Below are 22,279 nucleotides of genomic sequence, written 5' to 3' on the forward strand. Positions count from 1 at the left end.
TGTTCTGTTCCACAATAACTTTTCTGGGGCCTCCTGTATAGGAAGAGGTGTAACACCAGAGCTCTAAGTGTGTTGGGGGTACTTGGATTAAAGGGTAAAAATAAACATATCAATCAATAAAGCAAGTACAGAGTGAATAGCTGTGAGAGATTAATGTTTTCTGAGGATTACCTCAGATGTTTCTGGATATCAAGTTGTACGATTTGATCAAATGGAATATTTTGTAGGTTTTTTTGTGGTTTGAGAGGACAGTGGGTCAAGGAAAAAAAAAAAAAAAGACTGAAAAGCTTTTATTTCAGCCAAGATGGGAATTTTACACAGGGAAAACCCCTGTGTTCCTACTGGCTCTGCAAAATGACAATTTAACCAGACTAATTTTGGCATTTAGGAAGCAGTATTACTCACCTTGAGATAAATTTATTTCCATACGTCCCGAAAGCAAGGGCTGCTGCTGTGTATTATACTAGGATCTATTCCAGTAATTTGAAATCTTTCCATTCATTTTAATGGGAAATACATTGTACATGCTAGCTACTGTTAAAAACAAGCCAGTATTCATATGGGATCCTCTCCTGCAGTTAATGAAGTAGTGAATGAAGAAGTGGATAAACAACTGAAGGAAGAAATGCTAAGCTTTATACTCAGATAGACGGCTTTAGTGCATGTCTTTGCTAGAAGAATCAGTGATACCCTTTACTTTCCTACGGGTTTGGTGAAATAGGTAAGATTCAAAGGCTCACAGAAGGGCATCTAAATCAGAGGTGCATTAGAGAGACTGACATCACTTTTGTTCCTCCCTCCGGCCCTCTTTAACTGCACTCACTGATGATGATGAGGCAGACAATTAAACACAGCTATGAAGAATGAAAGTGCCCTATTCCCTCCTCAACCATGACACTGCAACTGGATTAGCATCGGGGAGGTTGCAGGGTCCAAAGGAGTTCAGGAGAAAGCCTTTGGTAATAAATTATACCGAGATTATATCCTGTAACCTAATTGCAACTGCTCCATCAGTAAGTACAGATCAAGTGTTAAGAGCTCTTAAAAAACCCAGAGTCACAGTTTCTCCGTGCAAGGAACACATGGCTGCAGACGGGTGTGCTCCCCTCGTGCTCTGCAGTGGCAGATTATTTATCAAACCCTCCTGAGCGCTGTGGTCTTTCCCGTTTCTGAGGCAGCCCTCACCAGGTCACAGCTCTGCCTTTCTGTGCTTCTGTTACGGGGGCTGAGGGAAAATCATGACACAAATGTGCCGCTTTCCCCTCTCCTTTGTTGATTTGCAGTCATTTTCTGATTTTTAAATGCTGAACAGGAAACTAGGTATGAGTTTAAGAATGAATTTCATTAAGAAGTAACTAACAAGCATCTAATTTTTGAGATGAGACTAATGTTCATTTTTTAAACAGTTTTGGTAGGTAAAGCAAGTTTGTTAGCACACCCAGCCTTTAGCTGCTGCCTCCAAAATAGTCAATGGAAAACTACAAATGAGTTAAACAAAAGAAACAATTCAGTTCAGCCTGCTGGAAACCTTTAAATTGATCCAGCCAGGTTTGCATGGCAGAGGGGCTGGAGAATTTATGTGATCCAGCCTCCTGTCAATCTGCTATAGGGGGACTACAACAAAAAGTAGCTGTTTCTGCAGCAATAGCCCTTATACCACTGCTGGCGTCTTAGTAGGATGGAAACAGTTTCTGAGGGAAGGAAATCAAAGCTAGGATGTCTAAAGGAAGGACAGGCTCAGGGTTAATGCAGAGCGTAAATCCACATCCCAGTCCCTTCGCGGATCTCAGCGTCAGTATGTAATTTTAAATATCCTCATTTCCCAGCACTCGGTACCTGAAAGCTCTGACAGACGATCTCTACGAGACCAAGGTGTTTCAGCCTAGGAAGTTAGAGATTGGCCTGCGCTGCCCACCATAACCCAGTGTGAGCCCTGCTCCATCGGTGGTGCATGCAGGAGCACCAGGCCGTAGCTGAGACCAGACACAGCGTCATGCCTGTGACCGCCGCTACGGTGGGGGAAGCTCGAGCAGGGAGGAGGGACAGGCCAGTGATGACCTGCAGCTAAATCTGCCGTCTGCTGGGTGGCAGGTCTCCTCGTGGGCATTTAAGACTGGACATACTCAAAAGTGAAAGGATGTTTTTAACCTTGACTCTTCATCTCTCTGTTCTCCCTTCTGTACAGCGAAGACGATTAATTCCTCCACCTTTCAGGCACATGCTGAAGATAAAATCATTCAACAGGAACTCAAACATGGCTGTGATAAGTCCCAAAGAAGACCATACAAAAATAGCATATCTTTTGATCTTAAAGCTCTATTAAATGCAGCCTGCAGATGCAGTAAAATCCTCTAATTGTTTTGTGGGCACAAAAATAGATTTCTTGTCACTACTATATGAAGTGAAAGGATTAGGAAGAAATTAGGCAGACTTCAAACACTGTCAGAAAAGTCAGGAAATTCTCTGTCTTTGAATGTCAGGTTTTTGAAGGACTGGCTCCTCTGCATTGCTGCAGAAAGCTTTTCTTTCGGTCTTTTTCCCTCCGAGTGGTGTTTGTGAACTGTGAGAAGCAGCAGAGCTCATGAGCATACCCAAGTGTGCTTGGCCTCCAGACCAAGCTCCACAGTTGGTTGTTTCAGCAGAAAGAGGCAGCTCACACGCTCATTCGCAGTGCTGGGTCCTGTGCTAACAGTGCAGTACCACCTGTCTTCCACCACGAAATGCCCAACTACCATGAAACGGATTTTGAGCCCTACTCTGCACCCTGCAGAGGAAGGGCCCAGCGCCACTTGCTAACCTCTCCACGCTTCTGCTTTGATCCCTGCCCACTCCCAAAACTGGGGGTGGTGGCAAGGTTGGAGCCCCCGCGGCTGTCTTCCCCTCTCCATTTCCAGGCTGCCCTTTCCCTCGGTAATATGGGAACTGCTGCGCCATGCAGGCAGTAACAGGGTCCCTGGAGGGGAAGGGGAAGGGGATGGTGAAGAGCGGAGGAGCCTGTGAACCTATGCAACAGAGGAAAAAAGAGGCCCCATAAGTATTGGTGAAGGATTTGGTCACACAGTCCTGCACAGACCTGCTCACCAGGAAATTGCACTAGCATGTTTAAAATACGGGAGTACAGCAAATTCAGGCTATTTATTTCATAGCCTGGAAGTTTTTTTTCCCCTGTATTTAATTATTTCCTCATTTAAACTTGTCCTAATCTAGCACTCAGGGCAAAATACCAGGTTGTATTAGAAGGGAGGAGAATGATCTGCACTGTTTCTCTTTTTCCCCAAGCCCTTCACAAAAATAGGAAAAGCATCTTACATAAAGACTGCCTCTCCCCAGCATTTACAGTTACATGACACAGAGCTTAAAAACATAAACTACTAGAGTCCACGTGGGCAGGACTTGACTAACAGTCCATCTGTGGAGCACTGAATTAAAGACAGGACCTGACAGCTTCCTCAGGCGATCTCACTTTCCGAGAGCAGGTGGGATGATTTTGAAGAGGGTGGGGGGAAGAAAAAAAAAAAGGTGGTGGACAATTTCTGAGAGTTTGATGGGAAGCAGCCGCTGGTTTTGCTGCGCGGGTTCCTACCCTGCGGCCCGCACAGGGGCAGAGAGCGGTGCGCAGGGTGCCGCGGGTGCGTGAGCCGAGGGGGAGGCGAGGCCGCACAGCGGCGCGCGGGCGCGGAGGCGGCCGCTTCCCTCCGCACGCAGCCCGGCCGGGGCTGCGGCCGCTGCGGCGGGGAGGGCGCCGGCGCGGGGCGCCCGGGGCGGCGGGGGGAAGCCCTCCTTTGCGGCTTCCAGCAGCAGCGCCGGGGGCGGCGCGGGGCGGCGCGGGGCGGAGCGGCGGGGCGGGCTGACAAAGCCGGGCCGTCAGCGGGCGGGAGAAAGGAAACGCGGCGGCGGCGGCGGCGGCGGCGGCGGCGAGCAGGTGAGGCGAGTGCCCGGCCCGGCCGCGCATCCCGCCCGGGGCCGCGGTGGCGCCTCGCCGCCCCCGAGCAGCGCCGCCCCCGAGCAGCGCCGCCCCGCGCCACGCTGGCAGCGGGCGCGGCGGGGTGGCCCGGGCGGCACAGCCCCGGCGGGGCAGCCCCGGGAGGCCGCGCCGGGCCCGGCAGGCGGGGCGGGCGCGGGGGCGCCGGGCGGCCGCGCCGTGTCCGCTAGCGCCGTCGCGGAGCCGCCCCGGGCCGGGCTGCCCTCGGCGGCCCGTGCGGAGCGGCCGCCCCGGGCCGGGCTGCCCTCGGCGGCCCGCGGCCGCCCGTGTGCCCGCCGGGGCGGCGGCCCGCGGCCCGGGCGCCGCTGCCGCCGCTGCCGCCGCGGTGGGGGCGCTCCTGAAACGTCGGGTGTCACCTGCGGATCCGGCAGGGTTTGTGAGGGTGAGGCGGTTGCTGTCGTCTCGTCACAGGTGGGAAAAGGAAAGGGAAATTCTTTTCAGGGACAGTCGACAGGCCAGCGCTAAAAATCTCTTGACTCCGAGTCCTCTATCCCGTGATAATTAAGCCAGAAGTGCTCAGAAACATTTACACGAGTACCTTCCGTAGGCATCAGTTACATATTTGGGGGGCTTAAGGACTGAGCTACGTGTTTGTGTGTTTGTTTTTTAGAACTGCACAGTTGAGAGACAAGAAAGTTGTTGGCTGATTCTGTCATGAGTTTTGTTATAAGTGGGAAGGCGCTTAACTGCCTCATGAATTTAAAATGTGGCAGTATATTTCAGTTTGCGTGTTGCGGTTGTGTTGCGAGCGTCCAAGGCAGCTTGTACACCTCGGGTAATGGAGGGATGAAGGTAGCTTTCATTCAGACTGCTGCGTAATAGGAAAGCTCAGTGATGAATAAATCGCATTCCAGAGAATGCACCTAAAAGCCTGATGAGTCAGCACGCCGCACCTACTGACCAAGCGTAGCAGCCGCTGCAAGGAAGGGTGCAGCGGTCAGGGCAACGTTAACGCTTCCTGAAGCTGCAAGCTTCCTATGCAGAACAGTGATGTGTGTGAGGGTGTAAAAAAAAAAAAAAAAAAAAAAAAAAAAATCCAGCACCAGTTCTTCATTCAAACAGTGTCTTCTGACAAGTCAAACAAACAGCCCTCTGGTGCTTTCTATCATGAATGAGTTATAGTCCTTTTTGTACTTTGCTCTCTTCCCAAAGGGATAGTTGCTTTTTATCTTTGGCCCTCAACTATGCAGCAAATGAAAGGTGGCTAATAGTATAAGCTCATAACTTAAAACTGTGAGAAATCCAAAGCAGTAAATAAGGTGAAGACTTTTTAAAAAAGAAATACTGGAGCAATTTTGCTGTATTTTAAGAGAAATAAACACTGAGATGGCATTTCACAAGCTGAATAGCAGAGCAGTATTTCAAGCAAAGCATCATACAGCTAAAATGGCTTATTTTGTAAGACTCGCTCTCGCTTGTTCTTTTACAAAATATTATCTTTTGAAGTAAAATGAACTGTTTAAAAACTTTTAAACAAAACTGTCACAGGGTAATCTCTTTTAGTCAGGGTTCTGATTTCTTCAGTGAAGTACTATAGCACTTGCCTTTAGCTATTGAACAGGAAGTATTTAAAAGAATCATTAGTTTTTTGGATGATCTTTTATTTTGAAATATTTGGTACTTTTCTACACAGACATCTTGAGTCATTTCTTATTCAGCAGTGGTATGAATGAGCAGCCCTATGCATTTACATGTCAGCCGCCCAGGTCACAGGCTGGATTCTCTCGCACTTGCTCCACCACCTTTCCCTGAGACACAGGGACTCCTGCTTTAATCCTTGCTTAGGTCACGCAACCGCACATGCTGGGTCGGTCCTCATCCAAAGAGCAGAAAAATGCACAGAGCCCAAAACATATTGGCCCTCTTGCAGGGGATTGTCCACAACCACTGCTGAGATTCAATGACTGCTTATTAGTACAGCCCTTAAGGTGAAAATCATCCCCAAAGTGATTGAGGGAGAGGAGGAGGGCAGGGTTACAACCACCTAACTCCCCCATGCTGCATCTTGTACACTGTTTGAATTGCAGAAAGCTCTGTATCTTCTGAAAACATACAGTATTTATGATATTTCTGCTGGAATGGTGAAGTTGCATACTGTCCCTGGTAGAGACAGCTGACTAAGATGCTATATAATCCATGGAAATACAACCAAGGACTTCAGAAATAACTAGGAGTTTATAAATTTGACATTTCTTGAGGGCAAGTATGGTTCCTTTCAATCTGCTTCAAATTCAGCATACCAAATCCATTAGCTATGTTAGCTTTACAAGGAGAAAATGATCAGTTTGGTAAGAGAGATGGAGGGAGTCAGGGACTGCAGCATACAGGGCAATTAACATCTTGTGGGCTTGGTCTCTATTTATGAGATACCTATGCCTTTTGGATATGTTTCAAAGACAGAAAAATATGGATATTTTTCTATGACCTCACTTTGTGGGGTGTGCCATGGTAATTTGGTGTAAGTTGGCCAGCTGCCCTAGCAGACTGCATCAGAACTTCTACAGCAGAATATGGTCTAGTAGGTTGAGATATCTTTTACTTATTTAAATGTTTTGGCAACTGGCCCCTTATCAGGCACTTGTTCCTCAAGATTAAGTCTTCTGGTAAAATATCTCTCCCACAGATAGGGAACAGGGACTCTTGTGCTGTGGCTTTGCTTCTCAGTTAGGAGAAATTTCCTGTCTAGCAGGGTAGCAAAACCAGATTGCTCAGAAGGACAGAGTCTTTATTACTGGTTCTCCAAAGTATGTTGGAAATATCCTAGGCATTGGCGATCCTAACTGGTAGTGTGGGGCTGGAATAGGTATTTCAGTCCTATGTTTCTGTCATGTCATGGTTACATCTCAGTTGCCTGATATTATAAATCTAAGTCCCCTCTCTGGCCATAAATTCTCAGTCAGATTTCTTTTTTCCTTTCAGCTATTACAACTCCAAGCAGTCTCAATTATCATTGCCTCTTCTGGCTAATTTGAAGTATTGTCCAGATATTTTTCTGTGTTATTTCCTGAACATTCCTCCAAATGCCAGTGAAATATTTGGAGGAATAGTTGCTTACAAATCAAGCAAAAACCCCATCAAAAATGCCCCTAAACTGATGATCACTAGAATTCATTCATGGTTAATCTTTGTTAAATTTTTAGAGACTTTAAAATTGCTGTAACTTTTGCTAAAACTTATCATTCTCGTTTATCTTAAAATAGTCTTTATCCTGGCCTTCTTTTAAATCTTGAAACACTGAAACCTTAGTACAGTCAAGTTTAAAAGTTTAAAGTTTAAGTTTAAAAAGATTTCAGAAGAGGGAAAAACATTAGACTAACAATTAGGTGAGGGGAATGCATTTTCTCCCTTAGACATGTCTGGAGAGAGGTACTATATCATGTTAAAGCTGTAAGTTCTTGTCTCAGAAAGAATTGGGCTGGGCCAGTGTTTGCATGAGACATGGGAGGAAAAATGCGGATCTTCCTCTGGTGCTGGTGAGCATGTTGATAGCATTGCTCTGAGTCACTGATGACCCAAGGTCTAACCACTGCGTGATGGCACATGTGGTGGTGTTGGGTGAGGCTTAACTGTGATCCTGAACCTCCCAGTGCTTTATATATATGTGTATGTATATATACATATATATGAGTGTGTGTGTGTATATATGTGTGTGTGTTTGTGCATGTATATATGTATATACATCTATATAGATATACACACACACTCAGTGTTTTGGCCTACCTCATTTGGGAATAGTTACGGTTGCCTATGTGAATTCCTTGCAGCCTTGGTAGGGCTTGACTTCTTGCCCTTGGAAAGGTGGGGTCATCTGGGGACTCTGCATACAGTTTAAGCATCCTTATCATCACAGAGTGCTGCTGGAGCCTCCCTGCTGACAATCCTATGTCGGGCTCTAGGAGAAGTGGCCTTAATGACTGAGTGTTGACAGAGCGATGGGTACTCTAAGGAGATGAGGAGAAACTGTGGGGTTTGCCTGTCTGTAGGACAGGTGGGTGGGGAGTGAAGATGCCTCAAACAAGATACTGTTTTCAAGAGAATTGAAAAGATGCTTCACAGTCTAAAGAAAAAGGAGTGGCTAATCTGCATTTGGGAGAGTCAGGTGAGGAAAAGGGGACTGGCAGCAGGACTAAAAAGAGGAGAGGAGAACACAAAACTCGAACTGAAGGAAGAGGATCCAGACCATAACAAGAATGCTCTAGGAGAGCTGTCAGGACAAGCATTATTATATGAGTATTTAAAGAAGTGGCAGACTAGCAGTGCAGGGCTGTTTTAAGTTGCATCAGTCCCCAGTGAGCTGAACTGTAGCCCCCGAGCACCATCATGAGATGGGTACGGTTAAGGAGCAGATTTCTGGGGGGCTGCCCAGCACTGGAGGCCTGCAGCTGGCTGCTATCCTCTATTTCTACTGTGACCATGTCCAAGAAGCATATGAGAAAGGCCAAAGGAAAGCAACCCTGCAGTCTAAGTCCCAGAGCAGGGCTATAGCAAGAGTAGGGCTTCAAGTGGGGCAAGCATGCTCAAATTTGATCACCCTGCCCTGTAGAGGGGCCGCTTCTCCACAGCAGTGTAGTAAAGGTGCCTGATGGTGAAGAAGAGGGGAAGGAGTGACAGAGAAGACAAAAACATGGCAAAGTTTGTGGAAGAGCCTTGATCCTGGTTGACCACATCACCAGTCCCAGAATCTCCCCAGTTTTATGTGAGGGTGGCTTGCATTCATTCCATTCCCTTCCTCTGACCCTAAATGACTCCGGATTTCAAATTTGTCCTTTTTAAAGTTTAGGAAGTGTTTTAATGCTTTACAAGAGCCTGATCTCTAACCCAGTCGCTTTTGAGAACAGCTGACTGTATAAATTTCTACCCTATAGGAAGAAGTCAGTAATATTTCTTCAACAGGACAATTTCAGACAATGAGTACATAACTCAGTTAATTCTTTTTTCCTTAAGGGATAAAATTAGAATGGTCCTAACACTCAATAATGTATCATACACATAAATGACGAGCTTTCAGGTTGATTTAATTACCAATGCCAAACTAAGACCACATTAAAATAACAAGTTGCCAGAAAATACAAATCTTGCATAGGTTTGACAGATGAAAAGGAAAGAAGGATGTAACATGCAGGTTATCAGAATAAGCTTCAGACACCTAAGTTGTTCTAATCTAGTAAATCTCTTTGTAGATTTGATAGAATTGTTAAAGTCAATACAGGAAAAATCTATCTCTGATTTCACTGCATAGTTTGGCTGTGCAACATCAAATGTGAAATGGCTAAATATCTTCTCAGGCTACTCCTTCCAGAGGAATGTTATTAAAACATGCTTTGATTTAGTAATCATTTTATGTCCCAATCAATACTACATTGACTATAGCATTAACAGTCTTCAGGCAGTTTGAATTGCACTGAAAGAGTAAAGTATGTCAAGTTTTCTCAAAGGAAAACAATATATTTTGCTTGGCTTTACAATATGAACATTCAGACTAAGTAGAAGTGCTGTAAATGAGCTAGTTCTTGAAGCTTCATTCCAATATGCCATTTGAAAGTAACCTTGGATGTCATGCCTCATCTCTTCACTGAGGATGCCGCTTCCCTTGAAAAGCTCGTGATTCTTGATCCAAGAGTATTTGCACATCAGAGGCAAAGATCCAAACTAAGAGACAAAACTGGCTGAAGCAATAGATGAATACCTCTCTCGATTTCCACCAGATTCTTGAATTCTTCATCTCTGATATTAGTTAAGAAGATGTTATACTTCAAAGCTATCTTCAAATGTGAATATTGTTTGGCAGTGTTTTGGTCTTGTGGATTTTAATGGCCAGTTAAATACATTTCCAAACACCTCAAATGCTGCCTGCTTTGCTTACTAAAATTGGAAATATTGCATTGGCAGATGGTATGCACACAGCATTAGTATTAATAGAAGGTGTACATTTTAATAGAAGAATACAGACAAAAGGAGAACAGGTGACATTTGTAATGAAGCTAATAATGTGTGCTATAAAGCTGCACAATACCAGTTATTCCCAAACAATCAGATATTAAAAACCCTTACAGAAATGAAGTGCTTAACACATACAGACTAAGCCTCGATGAATTTCATTCATCCTTTATCACAGCTTTTGCATCTCTTTTTTCTTGCAAATCAAATTATCAGCCAGTATTCACTGCAATATATATTTTTTTATAGTCAGTCCCATTCCACTTCATACCTTTAACTCTCTTGTTCCCTTCATTGTCAGTCATAATCATGAGAAATACTTACAAAACAAGCACTAAGTTTAGAGATACAGGAGACTGTAGATGCTGACAGTTGGTTGTGAAGATCTTTAGGCCTCATTAGCAAGCCACAGGAAATTTGGTAGGAATATGCATTTCTATAGCGGAAGCAAGGATTGCAAAGCACAGCTGAAAAAGTCTGGGAAATGTCAGAAGGAAAACTGAATTTGCTGAAGTTCTGAATAGTAATTCTAGGTTTACGGTCTCTTGGAAGACTTTTAAAGTGCAGATTAAATAATTCCAGATGATGACAAAAAAACCCCAAAAGGTCTGTTAAGAAAACAAAAGGTTTGAGCCATTTCTGCTTTTTTGTGCCTTGAAGGAACCCTGCAGCCATTCACTCCTGCCTCTTCAGTTTCTCCTTTGGCGTACTCTCCTCTTTCTCATACAAACCCTCTTATGAAAGTTTTCACGTTCTTTATCTGTTTCTCTTCCTCTTAGTTACTTCCTGACTTGACCACTTCCTATTGTCAGTAATTTTGTCTGTTTATTTTTTCCTGCTTATCTCCACCTTAGCTCAGGGGACCGGCTAGCTTCCTCTTTTCATCTCTAATTTGTACCTTCCTCATGTGGGTTCCTGCTTACAACTTGCCATGATGTTTTTATAACTGACTGTTTAAACCTCTCTTCCACCAGGCAGAGAGTCTTGGCCACAGTTTGTGGATGTTGCGCGCTGCTTGACAGCGAACACTTGTTCTCCAGTCCAACCATGTGTTCAGCAGGAAAGGAAAGGCACCGGGAAAGGACGCAACGGAGGTTTTCAGTTCAGTCTTACCCTATCCATGCAGTGAAGCCTGAAAACACCATCCTTTACCAAGAAGAGGCAAAATCAACTACAGCAGCATGTTCGGCCCCTGAGCTCAGTATCAAACCAAGCTTTTCCCCTGCACCTGAAGTGTCAGCAGCTAGACTAATTCTGTGCTTTAAACGTTGATACTTTACTAAGTAAGAGCAGATTCTCATGAGCTCTTGCAACCTTCCTGGCTCAGGAAAGCAAATGCGTTCTTAAGCCTTGCCTTTGCACGGTAATAGCTGGCAAAAGCAAGGAGACTTCCGTAGTGTTGGGTTTTACCGAAGTGCCTTCTCAGTGAGGACTAGCCCGAGGAGTCTTCCTTGTAACTTTGTAACTACTTCTTCTGGTTTCAGCTGCTAAAGTAGGATCTGGCCAACTGAGCTTTAGCAATTTCCTGCAGTTTTGATAGCCAAAAGTGTGATTGATCTTACAGCTGCATAATGCTGTTTGCCATTACAACGATAATAACGTAGATCTAGCAGAGAGTGCAGGTGTGCCCCTACAGTTATAAGAGGCACTGGTGATACTCAGCAAATGCATTTTTTTTTCCATGTTCAGGGACTGCTAGGACTGAACCCCAGGCACTGAGCACTTTCTCTCTTGATTTAGTTACTAGCTGCTACAGATCAGACCATGCTCAGTTTCACCATTTCATGTTATAGTATTGGAGTGTAGTTACCACCAGCTAAAACAGCAGATCACTTAAAATTAAAGTGTTTCTGGTATCTTCACAGCCCCATGTTTCTAAACAGAACTCGGTTTTAAGTCCTAGCCTATTAAGTGTGTCAGTACACAAATAGCTGCATTGAACACAACGCACTAGTCCTTATACCCTGATTACTGGCTTTGCCCATCTCCTGGGATGTTCCTCCTCCCCTCATCCACACTGCTGGATTTCCCCCCCCCCACCATACACACAGAACATCAATTCAAAATAAGTGAGAATTCAGCCAAGTATGACTTGACCTGTTTTGTCAATAGTTGTTGAAGTGGATAGAGAAGATGTCTTCCCACAGAACACAAGTCTGCTAGAAAACCTCACAGCGGTAGGAAAGAAAATGAACTCATATATTTCTCCCAACTGTGTATTTGGGTAGAACTAATTTTCTTTTTTTTCCACTCTTGCAGGGTATGTTTAATTTGTGAGCTCACCAAGATGTTATCTTTTTCCCAGAATCATCAGACTTTCTCTAAAAGGTGAAACAGTTTTATTGCCCTTGGAGAATCCTGCAGATTTTTTTTATTCACCTATGGTAGAACACCAGATTACAGACTTTCAGCCATGGATGGAGATGTGGGCATCTGTCCTTTAAATGTAGATCTTAAAGTAGAATATACTTCACCTTGCCTGAAGAAGTATAGCAGCAAAGAGAAGTGAATGCTGTAGCTTATTAGGCTAAACTTATTGTTGCAATAGGCTTTTTTTTTTTTTTTTTTTCCCCTCTCATGACAAAAATCTGACATTTGGGAGGAAGGGGAAGAGAAACACAGACAGTATTAAACATAGCTTTAATTTTATTGTAGAAGTTCCATATGGACACATAATTTAAAGACCAATTAACATTTACAGACAAACATGGACTGGTTTTGTCAGAAGGGATGCATGTTCTTCTTTCAATACTTATTAAAGTTAAGATTTGGCCGAAATTGCTGATTTTCAAGGAAATATCTCATCTCTTCATATCGAGATGGAACATTCACTTAAACTTAAATACAGGAAATGTTGGGCATAATAGCTATTACTTGCACAGATCTTGTTAACAAGAACATAATCTCCTAATCACTCCCTTGAAAGCCAACCCAGATGATAGAAGCATAGTTGGACTCCTGCCAAACAGCTCAAGAACTCTGATTCACACCCAAACTCCTGCAGGAGTGTCAGGATAACCTCAAGTATTCAGTGAAAAAACAAATAAAGCACTCTGCATTTATACCTCCTTATACTTGTGTTTATGAATACAGAAACTATCAGTTGAGATAGTACAAAAGCCTGAGTAAGAAACAGGACTGCAGGCATCTAAATCTGTTTATATTACACACCAAAACAATATATAACTGTTCAAGCAGTATTGACTCAGTAGTAACATCATAGTCATCTCCCCATCCCTTGGGATTAGACCTTGAGAAAACAGAAAGTTGATTTTTTTAAAGATGTAGAGTAGTTAGAGGACAAAGGAACAGAAAGTTGGTTTTAGTGGTGGTGTTTCCCTCACAGCCAGGGCACATGTGTGATTCAATGAGGCTTGCAAATGGCTTTGATCTTACATCATCTCCATGATGTAAGTCATGAAAACAGGAGCCTGTGGTGGTGGTGGCTCTTGATACACTGTGGTGATGTGAGGACTGATTGCTGCAAGTTCATAGACATGTTTAGTTTTCAGTATAATGCATCTAATAAAATAAATAAATGCTAAAAGTATTTTGCTATAGCAGTGCTTTTAAAGAGAAAGCAAACAAGCAAGCTCACCTGCTAAATGTTTCTGTTACAGAAAATATTAGAGATAAGGTGAATTTCTTTGTTTATGTTTTTTCCATTGACTTGTAAAACTATCAACTAGCTCTCTGCATTTTTTTCCCTAGTAAACAGAGTACATGACAAGTTGACAAAATGATCATGTTGCTTGAAAAGTTTTTTTATAGGCTATCCAAATTTCTGGGTGGGATGAAGGGTGGAGCTAGTCATTTAGCTACACCCATGGTAAGGTTTATAAAGGAAGTTTTCTAGGGGAGCTCCTCTCTGTCAGTCTATATCAACTGTCAGTTTTATTTTGTTACCATGTCAAGGCTTCAGAAAGGTTCCCATGGTGGGGATGATTCTCTAAATACATCTTTGAAACAGCGAAGTAAGGTAAGTCATGGAGTCTGCTTTACTACTTTGGTTCCTTTTTATACCTGGTATTTCTATGACACAGAGCTGAGTGATACTTTAATTTTAAAGGTCTGTATTTTCTCTGCTATGTATAATTGGAGTCTTATTCTCTATAGTTTTGTCCTCTTATAATGCTAATTCAAATGGCGGGGAAAAAAACAACCTTAAAAAAATCCTAACGCTTATTAGCATTTGGAGAAGCTACTATTTGTTACAGGTTGATTCAGTCTTGAGGACTGATGACTGAGAGCTAATTTGTACCACCTGTCCACAATATTTAGGTTATTGTGGTTGTTGGAATTGTGCTGCTTTTCCTTAGCCATACCAATATTAATTTCTCAAGCAAACAAATAAAAGATATGCTGTGCTTAATTGCATAATTGCTGTGGCTTAGTCATGACTCTTTGATACACCCAGGAATCCTGCCATAATTTTTGAGTTATCCTGTATCGCAGTTTCCTTATGTATACCTGCACATAATTGCCTGTAAATTATTCAGTTCAGCAGAGGTCTCTTGATTTACTGTGAATTTCCCTAAATGAGACTAGGTACTATAAAGATCTGTTTGCTATTGCACGGGAGTGTTTGTGTTGGTATAATACTTTTGTATAAACTTAACTCTCCTTCTAGCTACCTTACAATGTATTGGTGACCTGGTTGCCTCTTGGAGGGGGGGCTGCAAAGCTGGTTGTTGTTTGGGGTAATTCTCCTCCCCGTGTCATCTACCTTGCTATGTTCTGTGTATGTTTTGTAGACTCCTAACTGGAGTCTTCCATAAGGCAAAGCCCAACTATTTTTGTGTGTAAAGTCTTCCAGGGAGGCAAGCATGTCCTAAATGTAGCAAGAACAGGCACATGTAGGGGTAAGTAATGGAAATAGCTTGCAGGGGTAAGGCTGAGTGGGATCACAAGGTGGCTTTTGCTTCCCAGTTGCCTGTTTGCTGGTGCCTCCAGTGCTTGCTTGCACCTTTCTAAATGTGTATCCTTAAAGACAAGCAAGCCCTGAGCTGATCTACTTGCAGCTGCCAAAATATGCTGTGTGCCCAGAGAGCAGGCATCCTTCTTCAGTCCTGCTCATGGCTCCTGACTCTCCCCATAGTTGTCAGGAGAAAAGGCTCAATGTGAAGGTTAGTTGTAGGACATCTCTCTGCACTCCCTGGAGGAGTGTTCAACCTGATGGAAACTCTTACAATGCCACATCATGGCGAGCACTAACAAATGTTTCTATACACCTCTGTATAAGATTTCAGGTACTGGTAATGTGCAATCTGTTCTTGTTTGAGGGGACTCAACTGGGAAAGCTCACTCTTGACCCCAGCTGTTAAATACTCTCTCCACTCCCAGGCTCACATCCCTGTCATTTCATGACCTTCTCCAAACCCTTCAGCCACTGGTAACAGCCACCATTTGCTATAACAAAATTCAGCTTGGGCTATTTCTATAAAAATCTGTGGTCTTGCTTGTGTTCTGCTGCCAGCTGTGCTTATATTGCAGCAATATGTTGAAGAAAGTTTGCACTTGTTTGAATGTGTGAAAGCATGCAAGTTTGTTTTCAGTGTGCTCATCTGTTACTAGATGCTGGTATTACAGAAGTAACTGGAATCTCAGTCCTTTTCTCAGAGCCTTTAATTTAAATATAAGAGATAACAGAGAGATTTGGACAGACAGGCACATATCAGTTTACAAGATGTCTAGCTGAAAAGTTGTAATCATGAGCTGAAATCAAATGCATTGTATTAAACAGTGATCACAACAAGGGGCGTGCAGCTTGGATGCGTCAAGAATGCTGGTCAGCATAACAGGTAGTTATCTCATTACACCAGCTACCTAGCTCTGGTTTTTTTGTAGGTGTTGATGGTAAAGCAGAATTGTGAGGAACTGAAGAAGATGGGAATGAGCCTTGAATATACTTTTTTGGAGCTTCTTTCAGGAGCTGGGAAAATGAAAGAACATCTAGACCTCTCTGAAAACTTAATAAGCAGCCACAGAGACAAGTATCTTGAAGTGAGTAGAGGAAAGAGTTAACTTTTATCTATAGATGACTAGATCAGAGAAGAATAATGAATGGTTTCTTTTGTGACATTCAATTTAGAAGGAGTAGAAGTTTTTTCATTCATTGCTCCCAAAACATGGGAAGTATTTGAGGTTAGAGGCTAGTTTTCTAGTTGTTTTGCAAAGCATACTAGTATTACCACCAGGTACTACAAAACAATCAAAGTTATGGTTTCCACAAAAACGGTGGTGTAGGATGGGTTCTCTTTTTCAAACTGTGTAAGCAGAACTGTGAATTTATGTAGCTGGCACAAGGTTGACTGACAGCCGCTTGGGCAAGATGGAGCAGTGTGAATTGGAGAGGATCTCTGAGCATTTTGACTTTGTGCAATTAGCAGGCAAGATAAAATAATTGCATCTTGACTGCGGTGTTTGAATAGACACATTTTCCCCCTTGATAATGTTGTGGTTTTTCTTTTGGGTTTCTGAAGCATCCTACAAGTTTAATATTGACTTAACTTCAACAGTGTGGTCATTTCTGCTTTCGACCATCTGTTGTTGCTGGTACATGACAAACTCTGGCTGTACTGGATTGCAGCAAGAGAAGTCTCGCTTGACAGCGTAGCGGTCTCATGTGAGGGAGTTCCTTTGGCTTTATCCTGCACCATACTTCCGGTATCTTGGCATGCTGCAATTAAGTGTTCATTAGTATTTTTAAGTGCAATGCATTTATTTTAAGTGCCTTGTAAACTGGTATAGACCAAACTGTTCAAAAATATTTACTGTTATCTTTTGTTTTATTAATCAGTACAGTAAATGGGAGGTAAGGAAGAAGAAAATACTTTCAATACTGGCACATAATCTTAAACGTCTCTTTTCATCCCTCCCGCAAAGTTATCTAAGGTTTTTCAGAAGTAGGGAGAAAGTTTGAGCTCTTTCAACTGGGTAATGCAGAATTGCTTACTATTTTTTTAGACATCAATGCATACCTTAACTTGTGTGTTTGTGAATTTGCCCCCCCTCTAAGCAGGGATTAACTGACTTTGGTCATTTTGTGACTTGATAAGCAGCATTCATGGAATAAAATACTTATCTAGGGTAGTTCTAACTTTAGCCTCCTATTCCATAGGAATGATTTAAGGGACAGTGATCTGTGATAGATTACTTACCCTATTTGATAAATTTTTAGAAGACTGTTTTTGAGTAGCCAAACTACAAACCTAAGGGCACCATCTTCCTCTCCTGATTTTGATTTTTTGAAGCCACAGTTTTACTAAATGCAGAAAGTTTGCAAAGATGACTTCTTGGTGGTGAGCTGGGTATTTGAGTCAGATGTCCAATGAAAATCCTGCAGTAACTTATTTCTTCAGGGTAGTATATGAAGAATAATGCTGAAAGCTGGTTTACTCTGATGTGGTTTTCTACTAGACCCTACTATTTTAAATACTTTTTCTACAAAAGATTCAAGCATAAAATTTCAGCATATTTGGGTGGATGCTAAAATGAACCTTTGATCTGGATTCTCCCTTCTTATTTGTGCACAGCAACATGGGTGTATTCAGAGCCGAGCTGGGGCTGCTTGCAGGCAGGCAGGGGGGTCTGGGCTGCGGTGAGCACAAGTGCTCGGGGAGGAGCTTACTACATTTTGAATTTGCATACCTCTAGGGGTTCAACTTTGGTTTGTCTAGATTTTTTGGATTCCTGATATCAGAAGGGTTTTACAGATCCTAATATCACTCTGGTTTGTTCAGCATGGCTGGATTTCCTTAAATAATGTTTTTCCTCAGAGCAGTGCTGTCGGAGGAAAGTGTCAACTGGCCTCTACTGCCTTTGTCTAGTTTAAGTCAAACCAAATCGCTGAATTTAAATAATGCGCTGCCTCCTGTAGACATCAACTTTTGCAGTGTCCTTGTCTGTGTGAGAGGCGTTCCAATAAGCAACAATTCCCATTGCAGTGCAGAAATGCTGAGAAAGAAATATAACTGCCAGTCAAATGTCACTTGACCTGAGACAATAATGGTGAAGCGTATCTGCCAAGTGCTTGAAGGCCACATGAGTTAAAGGATGTGATTAGCATCCTCCATATGACTTTAGAATGATGTATTGTCTCTGCTGCAGTAATAATCTTTCATTGTGATACAGGGACTACAAGCAACACATGAACATGTTAGAAAACCAGACAGAGAAACACTGACGGGCCTGTCAAATGACAGGGAACTTATTATGCAGCTGTGGCACCGATCAACAAGAAATGTTTGTCTGACCGATGGCAGTGATATCCTTTGTCTTCCTCTGAAAGGAACGCCTGGCTGCTGGTACAGTTTCTGTCCACTAAAACACTGTGGCACAGAGGAGCTGGCTGGCAGGAATGCTGCTTTGTTACAGGATTCACTAGGAGTTAGCACAAAAAAATCAGACTTGTGTTCTTTTGACAGTGAAGATTTTATTCAAGGTTTTATTTTGCTCAGTGAGATACAATAAGACATAAAGATAATGTAGAGGCTATTCTTCAGCCTAAATGCATCCATTTAAATCCCATAAGATAGTGGTATAAGGTCTCTGTATTACTTCCTGTACATGTCCCTTGAGCAGTACGGTATTTATCTATGAATGTTTTCATAATGACCTGTTTACATTTGATAACCAAGTTCTAAAACTTGAAGTTGCAGTAAAATGTTTGCTCAAAGCAATGTCCCAAGTAAAGCAGAATGACATTCCTGTCTCACACATAGCTTTACAGCATATGCATGCTGCTATCGCCTATGCAAAGCATAAAGGCTCATCCTGAAACGTGCTGGTGAGCCCGGCTGGAGTAAGCAATGGGAGCTGGGAACTAGCCTGTGTGCCTGCGAAGCACTGCAGCAAGGCCTGGAGCTTGCCCAAGCTTCGAGGCTCTTTCCTACTGTATGAACATGTGTGGCGTATTAGAGGCTTCCAGTCTGCAGCGCTGATTTTCTTGGAACACAAAAATACATGTTAAAACAAAAAGCACTTTCCAATAGGAGACAGACCTGGTAGCTGAGATTAAAGGATAATGTGTACCTTCCCTGCCCTGCAGTAGGGTCCCTCCCTCCCACCTTTTCTAGTTTTATAGTTTTTTGTGGCATCTGAAGTTGAAGCAATCTTACCCTGCCCCTGGGATCCCTAGGAAAGTTTCTTTCTGTGTCTTCTGGGGCTTGCCTGGTTCTGTTCCCAGGCGTGAGCCTGGTTCTTCTTGCAGGCATCTCCCGTCATCTGCTTGCACGGCAGACTGACCATGGGGTGTTTCACTACCAGCTTGCCCCACAGCAGCATCTCACAGGTGAGAGTGTCCAAGCGGTCCCATGGAGGCAGCCGACCCCTCTTCTTCCCTGCCCTCTTTCCTCCCAGAGGTGCTCACCTGCCTCAGCGCATGGGGGCCAAGACTGCATGGGTGATTTTCCTCTCTGCTGCCTGACTATCCCTCCCTTTTACAAGAAAGAACCATTTTTCTACTATTTACTGTACTTTCTGTCAGTTGTCACAAATGGTTTGACAGGGTAAAATGACATGTCATGGCATGGAGGGTCATTAGATGAGTCGTCACCATTTTATGATGTTTCATTAAGTGTTTTAAAATCTAAGCAACAATCAAATAGTTGTGTGTGTGTGTGTGTGAGGGGGAGGGAGGGGGGGGGAGAGAACGAACATAAAAGCTCCCTTGGAGTCAGATCCTCTTGCTACCGGCTGCCTTTCCATAGGCATCAAGCAGAGACAGGCATACGTGTTCTGGGACTCAGTGTGCCAAAACATGTGGCTTTATTCCAACTCGCCAAGTCAACTGTAAAAGAAGCAGCAAGTTGTGTTTCTGAATTCACTGCATTCTTAGTGTCAGAAAATTGTTACACTGGCTTGCACATCCTATTTGCCTCTTTGCCTGTGCAAGATAGCAGGAAAAAGAACACAGCACTTCAAACCAGAATAGGTTATAAGCACCTGTGCTGACTAAAGAAAGTAGAAGTATTTCTGCAAATAAAACAAGTGCACTTTTAAATGTAACAATATTTCACCTCATTAAAATTGGGGCAGCTTGAGTTATATTATTCTTTACAAATCTCATCTGTCAAAATATATTATCTCAGTCATTTTCATATTCTGGAAATTAAACTTCCACTTCTATTTGTCATCCAAAAGGAGGAGGAAAGCTGAACACTGGCCTCTTTCTGGATACAGAAGTTTTGAGAAGTTGACAAATTACACCAAGGAAGAACAGAATAACACTGAAGTAAAATGATGTGCTAGTACTCTCAACAGGCATAAGGCACTTAGTTTGCTTGATAAGCTGCCAAACGTTGTCATTTGAGTGTTGCAAAGACTTCCAGCTGTCCGCGTACATGAACCAAGTATGTGGGTGAATTAGAATTTGTCCGTGTGACCCTGTGTCCAAAGTGACCCTGCCTAATTTTGTTAATTCACGCACAAGTGCAGCTTGTAGCAATCTTCTAATAATCTCTTTGGCCAATACAGCGTTTCTCTGAACATCCTATCCAATGATAAATTGAAGGGCTGTGTTTGTGGAGGCATAGCAGGGCTCTTCTCTCACCTGTTTACAAGCCTCCAATTTGCTGTGGGAGATGCTGCCTTATTCTGTTGACTCACTGCAAAAGGTGTGGTGTGTTTTGACCAGAAATGGGAGGGCGTTCAGGGTGTCTGAGCAGAGCGCAGCAGTGTCTAAGACAGGGCCTGCAGGGAAATCAGTCTTATGGGAAAGCGTAGGTTGAATCTTACATTTTTGCTAAGTGAGTTAACAAGTAATCTGACTACAAAAAAAGGGAGAAAAATTGGAGTTATACCACAAGCATACATAAACTGTTCACAGGATTGTGTGAGCAAGACCTGCTTTCAGATGATGTTGGATCCTTCAGCTGAGGATGCTGTTGGACTTCATTTGTTCCACAAGTTGTTACATTGATTCACTTTAGGCATGTTGACTAATATCTAGTTACAGGGACTTCCCATAGCTAACTAATTCTGCTGAAAAGAAAAGGGCTTTAAGTGAATATGTGTTTGGGAAATGGGGATCTCATTTGCAGCAGTTTTATTTAGAGCCTCAAAATTCATGTTCAGCTTGTGCACACATACTTTATATCTGACACTGTTTATTAAAGTAACTGTGGAGAAAAACATTTGATAGTTGCCATCCTGAGCACCCTAGATGCAGAGTTTACTGAGTTTCTGCAAGCCAAGAGATGTGTCAAGAACTCTTTCAGGCTCAGCTGAAGGACACCCTGGTCCCTCCATAGAAAATTAGCTGCTAGGAGGCTACCACATTAAGGCACAAAGTACAGAAATCTTAGTTGCCCTAGTCTGAGTCTGCACAGTCTGAAAAAGCTTATTTAGCAACATTAACAGGGGCTAGGTTGTCTAGGGCAGGTTGTATGTGCCCAAGAAGAAACAGCAAGACTGGTTCCTCAACACAGAGTTTGCTGAACTGGCAGGTTTATGAAGAGGGAGACTGCTGTTTATGTTCAGACATATGGGTCTCCCAATTAGATTAGGTCAGACAGATACCTAAGCTTTATTGTCAAGTTCTCCATTGAACAATAACGATCAAAGAACTGCCAGAGTTTTACTGCCCCATCTAAGCTAAAAGACTTTGTCTTCTAGCTGTGAAAAATTGGCCAGTAGAGAAGTTCAGTCAACTATAGGGGAAATAGTGTGCATGTAAATGGTAAATTAGTCCAAAATATCTGTTTGGTCAAGTGGTGTCTTTTCTTGCTTAGTTTTGGCATCAAACTGAAAACAGGATAAGTGTCTAGGAAAGACAGCAAAAGAAGTAGCTACACTTAAACTTTGTATACTATTTAAATAAGTTTTTAGTGCTTCTCCAAATCGGTGCTTGCAGGCAGTGAGCCAAAGGAAAAAACTTATCTAATCTGAGGTTCTCAGTGACTTTTCTACAAACTGTAGCCGTCAGTAGGCTTGTACATCTATAATTGATTGTAAGTAGCCCATTTTATTTGTACAAGAGTGGAGTCCAAGAACTCTTTAACTGTTTCACCAGTGCTATAAAGAGCAAAAGGATTTTTAAGCTGGGGAATTAAAACTGAAGTACAAAATTTTAGCTATTTTACCACCTGAACACTCCACAGATACTGGAATCTACCTTTACATCCTTGTGAGTTAGTCCTGTTTTTCTGTTCAGGGACCTGAGGCAGAGAAAGACATGCCAGAGCTGGTAAAAGGACTGAGGTATCTGAAGTGTCAATCCAGTATCTTGACTGAGCCTCTGTCTCCTGGGTAAGACGTGTAGCTGACAAGCAGCCTGCAGTTATGGTACTTCTACATGGAGTCATAGAAAATAAAGGTTGGAAGAGATGTCTGGATGGTCTGGTCTAACCCCCGGTCAAA

The 22,279-nt window shown here is 43.0% G+C and overlaps 1 protein-coding gene across 3 annotated transcripts in view; it reads left to right on the forward strand.

Moving 5' to 3' along the window:
• The first annotated feature begins 13,807 nt into the window (after nucleotides 1-13,807).
• MAPRE2 (microtubule associated protein RP/EB family member 2) overlaps nucleotides 13,808-22,279 on the forward strand; it is a 94,467-nt gene continuing 85,995 nt past the window's right edge. For all 3 annotated transcript variants that reach the window (XM_013954701.2, XM_013954703.2, XM_067290430.1), the window contains exon 1: nucleotides 13,808-13,898. In XM_013954701.2, the coding sequence (XP_013810155.2) occupies nucleotides 13,827-13,898 (72 nt within the window). In that variant the 5' untranslated portion in view covers nucleotides 13,808-13,826. The remainder of the gene's footprint in view (nucleotides 13,899-22,279) is intronic.

Source organism: Apteryx mantelli, chromosome 2 (genome assembly GCF_036417845.1).
Source record: "Apteryx mantelli isolate bAptMan1 chromosome 2, bAptMan1.hap1, whole genome shotgun sequence".
Lineage (NCBI taxonomy): Eukaryota > Metazoa > Chordata > Aves > Apterygiformes > Apterygidae > Apteryx > Apteryx mantelli.